The 8254-nt window shown below is 36.9% G+C and overlaps 1 protein-coding gene across 3 annotated transcripts in view; it reads left to right on the top strand.

Moving 5' to 3' along the window:
- The first annotated feature begins 1295 nt into the window (after window positions 1-1295).
- TRAK2 (trafficking protein, kinesin binding 2) overlaps window positions 1296-8254 on the top strand; it is a 25081-nt gene continuing 18122 nt past the window's right edge. Inside the window, exons 1-6 of one of the 3 annotated variants that reach the window (XM_009331823.1) lie at window positions 1305-1430; window positions 1520-1628; window positions 2608-2802; window positions 6514-6567; window positions 7358-7428; window positions 8070-8186. In XM_009331823.1, the coding sequence (XP_009330098.1) occupies window positions 1592-1628; window positions 2608-2802; window positions 6514-6567; window positions 7358-7428; window positions 8070-8186 (474 nt within the window). In that variant the 5' untranslated portion in view covers window positions 1305-1430; window positions 1520-1591. Of the gene's footprint in view, window positions 1629-2607; window positions 2803-6513; window positions 6568-7357; window positions 7429-8069; window positions 8187-8254 lie in introns of all 3 variants that reach the window. The other 2 variants (XM_009331814.1, XM_009331830.1) reach the window with 2 other exon arrangements.

The following is an 8254-nucleotide window of genomic DNA, read 5'->3' as shown; positions in this document are numbered from 1 at the left end:
ACAGCAGTCTTCTTAAGTGTCATCTTCTGCTGTATTGAGTTGTTTTGGGGGAGGGGGTGTAGTTAATGCTTTTCAGCAATCCATTTAAAAAACGGCCTCTTGAAAAAAAAATCACAAACTAGTGTTAGAAGCAGCTATACATTCAGATAGCAAATGTTTCTGAAATTTCAGTCTTACTGTGTTTAATAAGTGTCTAATATGGATAATAATTGAAACTGGTAAATAAAGTACATATATAAAGAAATAAATGACAAAGCAAGAAGATACTGCTCACAAGTGTGAGCTGACCCTAATGGAAGAAAGTTCTTTTTTGATCTCCTGCCAAAGTCTACAAGCAGATGAACTGGCAGGCTCTAGGCTTTCTTTAAAAAGCTCCTGCACTGTCCATTTTGATCTTGTCAAATGAGAGGTTGCTACAGACAGCAAGACAAACCTGTGATTGTTGTGCTTGGTGATGGGAGATCTTAGGGAAACTGTTGAGAGCAAATTGGAAATTACTGTAAGATTTCAAGAGAATTTTGTGTTTATTGAATGTAGGAGGAGGGAAAATAAGACTTTTCTCTTTCATTTCACCTTTTTCTGTCATCTAGGACTACTCGTATTTTACATGGAAGATGATTATCAGTCTTGGCAAGGGAGCAGCAGAACTTTTATTTTATTAAACTGTTCTGATAGGTTATCTCAGTTAGTCATGGTAGTTTCATTTCTGGTTTAAATGAGTCCCTGCTGAAGAGGAAACACAAATTTTGTCATGATCCACAAAGTAAATTTCTGATAGATCCAATTTTTAATTAACAGACTTCTAAAGGGTAAGAGATTAAAGCAAACAGTCCTATAAAACTTTTTTATAACAATCAAAATGCTAAGAATGACGGTTTTGAAATCCTGTCTTCAGAATCCATCGCTTTAAATAAAAGTAGTAACCTGAAGAAAATTTCTGTTTAGTTGGAGCTGCTGCCCTTTAGAGTAAAAGGGAAATGCTTTATTTCAGTGAATGAACCTGTCATACACTAAATATTATATGGAAAAGGAGGAATGGTATAGACAGATAGGTAATTGACAGAGTTGATGCTGAAGGTGAGATGTTATGTCTGCAGGGAAAAGACTTTTAATGCTACATTTTACATGTAATGTGTAAACTGGGGATTAAAATGTTTGTTTACTTTTTTTTTAGTTAAACGATAGTACAGGGAGGAAATTCAGACTGAAAGAGACGAAGTCACATTAATTTACCTGTCTCGTTTGAAAGAGTGACATCTATTAAACTTTGGCATTCTCTTTGTTTTATTTCTAGATGATGGCTGAGCTGAGAAGCTCATGAAGCTTACATGAAATATCCTATAGACACTTCTACTGATCGGTAGTGGCCCAGATGAAATAAGCATGTCCTAAGATGGCAATAGATCTGGAGTATGAACCAGTCTACAGAAGTGAGTTGATGCCAGATTTGTTAGTGTCTCGGTGGCTTGATGGCTCTCGCTTCCTCTGTCTCTAAACCAAAGCCATCTTTCTACCAAAGCAATAAAGGGACGGTGCACAGTCTGACTACAGAATGCTATTTCCAAAGAAGTGAACTGTGAAGAAAGGACTCATGAATTTTGATCACAGGGGCTTGGAGAGCGTCTCTGGTAAGTTGAAGAATGAACTGTTACAAATCCTGAATGTATCTAACATGTTATAGAACACCAATCTGAAGACAACCTTAAGTTTCACATTCTTTGTATTGCTTATCTGATATAGCAAATGAACAAAAATGGTGAGTCCTCTTAACTAGCTTGTAAAATCAGCTTCCATTGTAAAATGTTGTTTGTAAAATTCTCAGTGTCAATAATCAACACTGGCATTTTTTCCATTGAAAGGTATTGAAGATAGTCTTAATCTTTAGTGGAAATGTTGGAAAGATAATCATCGTATACCTTTGATATGCAGTATTTTAGCAACTTAGAATTAATTTTTCTTTTTTTTGCAATAATTGTGAAGAGATTAAGGCGGGGGTGACACGACACAGGACGAGCTAAACTTCCTTTCCAGGATTTTCAGTATCATGTTTCTCAGAGCATGATTCCGTATGGATGACAATGGAATTTGTATTTGATCCCTGATTTCAAGGCAGTATTCAGTTGATTTTTGTAGTTACTTTAAGATTGTTTACATCTATGTTCATTACCAAACAAAAGGATAAACAGAAAAATGTGAATTTCCTTCAGAAAGGGGAAGTGTAACTATGCTAAAGCCAATGAAACCTTACGAAATCAATAGCTCGTAAAATGTAGGTCTGTGTTTTAGTTCAATGAAGAGGAAAAGATAGAAATTGAAACTCATTACATACATCACATTCAAGAAGTCGGAGGGAATCATGGCTAGACCAGCTTTCCAGGAAGTTGTGGAGTCTGTTGGGGATGAGGAGCTTGCAAATATTACAATGTAAATCAAGTATTGATTCAGTAGGTATTCTGGTAATTAATCCAGTACAGAATAATTCTTCGCAAATATACTGAAGTTTTATAAAGTATTTTATAGTATATAGAATGTATACTACTGTAGCAATATTAAATATATGTTGTATTTAATAGTAATGTATTATTACTGACATTTACTCACTTTCAGATGTCTGCTCCAGTGAGGATCTTCCTGAGGTAGAGTTGGTGAGCTTGCTAGAAGAACAGTTGCCAGATTACAAGTTACGAGTGGACTCTCTGTATCTGTATGAAAATCGAGACTGGATTCAGTCCCCTGCCTGCCATGGCCATCTTCCTGAAATCACTTCTCCAGTTCATGATGAGGAGCCCTTCCATTACATGAGTGAGTATATCTGGGTGTAGGATTCCCCCCCCAGTTATCGAAGAGAAAACTGTAAATATAAAATTAATATTATTAATATTATAAAGTGTTCAAATCTGGAAAACTTTGGACAGGTGGAAGAAAAAGCTGAGTTCAGGGGAAGTGCTTGTAGTTCAGCATTGCAATTCTAAGGGCTGACCTAGCACGTCCCATGGCTGCCTGATCATTAGATTTCACATAGAAATAAGAGTGGAAACATGTGATGGTGAAGAAGAGGCAGGAACCTAGAATTGCACTAGATTAGATGTAATACGAGAGGTATGGAGTATGCAGCAGCTCTCTGTTTTCAGGAACGTTAATGATGCGGTGGTTCTTTTTTGTGATGTTTGACCTTTTGTTTTGTGTCAATGTTGAAATGCTGTTAATCATTTCTTCTGGAGAGAGAAGTGGTGTGAATGCCAGACAGGTGTGTGCTAGATCAGTGTTGATCACTGCCTTCCAGTTTTTAAAATACTAACTTATCCTTAAACCTAGCAGATCATACGGAAGAAAATGGACAGCTTCTGATCACATGAAGAAACCTTTAATATGTTAAAAATCAAATGTATAGAAGGCTGCCAAAAGAACTGAACACTTACTTGCCTGTAGGTTCAAGTGTTTTGATGTGAAAAGAGGAGAATGCATTGTAATCACTTTAGCAAAATGGGGAAGTCCTGTTTCCTCCATGTACTGGAGCTATTGGAACAAACCACCTGGGAGAGTGAACTTGATATTTATATACAGCCTTGGGATATATATACAACCTGTAATGATTACTTCTTGCTTGTACATGCCACCTCTGAAAGGGTTGTTGTTTGTGCTTTAAGCCTCCACCCAGGGTATATAGCAAATGAGTAAGTAAAATATTGCCTCCTAAGAATGCAGTACTCGACAATTTAAAGCAATCTTGTTATCAGTTGAACTTGCAGGCTTGGAACTCTTTTTAACTGTGGAATGTATTTGGAAAGCCGCTTAATGTTTATTGCTCAGTCTGTTTCTGATAATAATATTGCAAGCATAAATGATTTTTTTAGTTGAGTGAAAGCTTTGGTAGTTCACTGGAAGCAGTTGTGTAGTCAGTGTGGTGTGCGCTTATCTCTAGTTTTAATTATAAAGAGGTGGGATCAGAGTCTGTCAGTGCTGGAAGGAACTTTACATCAAATGTGGCTCTGCTGAAGCTCTCTAGTCAACACCTGCAGTTCCAGTGTGATGAAGCACAGAGCTCCGAGAGAAGGACCTTCAGTCAGTGTGAGCCTGCATTTCCAAACTGCAGTGAGAGGGAGGGGTTTTATCAACAATGTTTTAATGAAGGCAGTCGTATTGTTTGGCTGTCAAGGTACTACAGAAAGTGGTGTCTTCCTCTTTTACCCAGTGAGAAGTTCTTTTGAACTATAGAAAGTGTCCTGTGAAAATAGTAAACTGCTTGTGAGAGTTTTTTGAACAGTTGCCATAGAAGTTTTCTTGACATTCTCAAAAATGAGCTGTAACAATGACTGACATTAAGTTAAAAGATAACTGTTAGCCATAACATACAAAACTAATTCTATCATTTAAGAACACTGTCGTAACTGCTGAGTCTTATAAACTCAAGATAAATACGGTTTATGTTTCTCCTAGAAGTTGTCCAAAGAGATTGAATGTAATAGTCATTGTATTAGCTTTTTTGAGCCTAGTAACTTACAGGGAGATACTGGGAAGGCCACAGACAAACACAGATATAAATCAAGATCTAGTTATAATGATTGCTGAATAGCTTGGTGGGTGAAATTTGTATCTTTCTGTCGACTGGAATTGGGAATAAATGTGGCAGTCGTACTCTTGAAGTGTAACTTGGGTTTTTTATGTGGATGTCTCCCCTTCCCTGTATATGTATGGAAACATTTTTATAACTTTTTCCTAAAGAGAATGCTAAACTCATGGGTTGAGTGAATTTGTAGTTGACATCCAAGATAAAAAAAAAAGAAAACAACACAACAGTTATTGCACTTGAGCTCCTCCTCTTTTTATGGCTGCTTGTGCCTATTAGAAGGTTTATCCAATGACCAGTTGAGTTCCCACTGGCAGTGTGTTCAGTGAGGTGGAAGAATATTTTCTGCTTTAACTGTGGTAACATAAGAAGCCCTGAATTACAAAACATCTGTCTTTAGAACTACTTTGTACGTGTGAATAAAGGGACATGGCACAACATAACAAGAATATTAACCAAAATGAAGAGTTGCTTGCAGCTTTCACTTGGCAAGGTGAGTGAGGAGAGATTGCACATGTGTGTGTTTACAAGAGAGAATTATAACAAACTATGTATAATTTTGATCCAGTACTGTGAGAAAATAACAAAAGTTGCACAGAGTTAAGTTTCAAAGCGGCTAGTTCTGTGATTTCATTTATCAGAGTAAATATATTTGCTTTTGATTTTAGGAACCTACCTACCTGAGTGACCTTGTATGTAATTAGTGTAAATCTTTATTAAGGTGACGTAGCACTGGATAGAAACTTTTAACTTGAAATTACCTGGTGAGAACAGTTACCCCAGGACAGCTGGCCATAATATTCTGCTTGTAATGGCTGAAACTTACTTATGTATGTGCAGTGAATTTTCCAAATACTAGTAAGCCAGATGAGTTTGGAGTCCCCTTTGGCAACCACTATCAGCAACCAAGCAGTACAGTAAAATTGACCTCCCAAATGCATGTTATGCTACTGATAGATAGGAACTTTAAATTTGTGAAGAGTTTCTATTTTTGCCCTGCTTAGAAATGCAATTAGTAAATGGCACTGCTGTAAGTTCAAAGCTCCTAAATACTTGAACAGCATGTGTTGGGTTTTTATGCCTACTGATCTACTTGATAAAAAGCATTTGATTTGTTAGTTTGATTTATTTTTCTGTTAAGCTCTTAGAGAAACAGTTCAGTAAACCTTTTTCTTCTATATTGTTCTTTCTGTTCTCCTGTCTTTCAAGACTGCAAGAAAGTTTCTTTCTATACTAAAATGCAGCATGTTTTTGTTCCTAGTGTAGCCTTAGTGTTATGTTTTAAAAGGTTAATATGGACATTATGGATGTAAAGGACATACATAGCTTATATAACATATGTAAATAAAGTTAGCGTGCACTCCAGCTTGGCACTTCACTGTGTCGTAACTGAGTGTGCAGTCCTCAACAAGAACAAATAAAGAAAAAAAACTGTAAACCAATACCACCATGTATTCAGAGTATGAATCAGATTTAAACAAGGTAGAAGAGTCAAGGAAATCTTCAGAAATAGATTTAGACCAAATCCATAGTAATCTCATTTTGCAGTGCAGTGATAATGGAATTAGTTTCAAAACAGGTTAAGTTAGACCTTCAGTTGAAGCAGATATTTCTATATTTGTTGAATTTGTATTGCTGCCTTCTTTACTTTCATGATCCTGATTCCATAAAGCAAAAATAGCAAATTTCTGTTGAATTTGGACAAGCAGAAACATCCATCACCTGCAAGTGAGATGTATAATTCTTATCCTGAAGGGAATCATATTTAAATGGTTCTTTAAAAGTTCTAAGGAAGTTTTAATAGTGTAAAAAGGATGTTTACACATGCATTTATTTTTTGGTGGTGGTGGATGCATGCAAATAAATCACCTCTTTCCTTACATTTTAATTCTTTCTCCTCTTTGTTCTTTTTTCGCCCCCATATCTTTCATTTTCTGTCACTCTAGCTCTTGTTGAACTTCCTTCCTCCTCCTTGGCTGGATCTCACAAATTTGCACAAGGTAATTAAGATTTCTTCTTTACTAGCATCTTCTATTTCTCAGGACAAGAACTAGAGCAGACCGGTGTTTCGTGTTTTAGCACTGTGTTTTGTTCAGTTGTCGCAAATTCTTCATGCTTTGTTTATTCTTGACTAAGTCCCGTTTTTCAAATCCTACTTGTTCTCAGTTTTTTAATAGTTTTACAAACTCTTCAAACGTTGAAGTCACTCGATCAGTAAGATAGGATTTACTGCTACATCTAAATTGCAGACATACATTATGCCATTTCTTTTTAACTGTTTCCAAGATGATCAAGCACTTAATAAATAAGTTTTCATGACTAGTCTCTGGGATCTCCATACTTCCGGTGTATAGCTGTCACATACGCTAATGGGAACTTTGTTTCAAGGGTAAAGTCTGCAGGTGTGTTCAGCTGTATTTCGATATGCTCCAATATACTCTTCCCTCTCTCCCCAGCAGACTGGATGATTTGATAGCTTAGCTGTACTCAAAAAGTTGATCTTAACAGATTTTTCTCCTTTTTCTAAATCTGAAGTATGTGTGAGCACCTCAAGTTTTAGCTAATATTGCTGAAAGCTGTAAATGTTCAATACCTTATTGTATTCAGTCTCCCAAATGAGTATTGTTTCACATTTCTGAAGTTAAGATGCATTTTCATAGCCTCCGCTGGTTTCATCAACTAAGTACTGTATTTGCATATGAACATCATCCTCTGAGTTTTAGCTCTCTCCCTTCCCAGCAGTCTTCTTGTACTTAAGCTACTTCAGTAAGTATGTTTTTCTCTTCTCAGTTCTTGGCACAGATAATGTGGAGCAGAAAACCTACAGTGATGCTGACATGGTCAAACATCTGTTAGCTGAGGTACGCTCATCTCTGTAATGCTATGTTAATATATTTGAGGACGCGTATTTGAGGAAGGGTTTTATTCAGCTACTGGAAATTTTGGTTCAGTTATCTTCAGGAGCTGCTTATCAAACACGATTGGTTGCACCGTCTCAGAAACAAAATTTAGCAAATGGGCACCCATGGAGCCAGTGAGGTGTAACAAAGAAACAGCTTTCTTCTGCTTTCCTGTTGCTCCTTTGCGTCTACCCTCTCATCACTATTCAAGTTAAGCGGTCTCTTCTGGAGAAGGTGTCACTTGAAAGACCACAGGCCTAAGTATATGTGACTTCTTTGTATGATTCAACAGAGCCCATATAACCTCTCCAGTACTCAGCACAAGAAACAAAACTATCCTCAGGTTTGGTGCTTTCCCTTCCCCCTGTTACTGCAAATGACTGTGGAAGAGAACGTGCTATATCAAGGAACACAGTTACAGATGTGTTCTGGATCCAAATGATGAAGCATTAATCATTGTTCTAACAATGTTGATCCGTTTGAGAGTGAAGGGGAATCTCAGAGTGGTGACGCACTAAACAATAGCTATGAAAATCTAAAACTACTCTGAATTTAAACCTTATCTTATCGAAAGTAGACATTTGTTCTTATTTTGTGAGCAGAAAGATCGGGACCTGGAACTGGCAGCTCGAATTGGACAAGCCCTCCTTAAGCGAAACCATCTGTTGACAGAACAGAATGAAGCACTAGAAGAACAGTTAGGACAAACTCTAGATCAAGTGAGTAATCTTTTTTTTCTTTCTTTTTTCTTTCTTTTTTTCCTCCCCGCTTCCTCTGCCCCTCCCTT

This window comes from Pygoscelis adeliae, unplaced genomic scaffold (assembly GCF_000699105.1).
Source record: "Pygoscelis adeliae isolate BGI_AS28 unplaced genomic scaffold, ASM69910v1 Scaffold160, whole genome shotgun sequence".
NCBI lineage: Eukaryota > Metazoa > Chordata > Aves > Sphenisciformes > Spheniscidae > Pygoscelis > Pygoscelis adeliae.
Note: the sequence above shows the minus strand (reverse complement) of the source record. Positions and strands in the feature narration are given on the sequence as shown.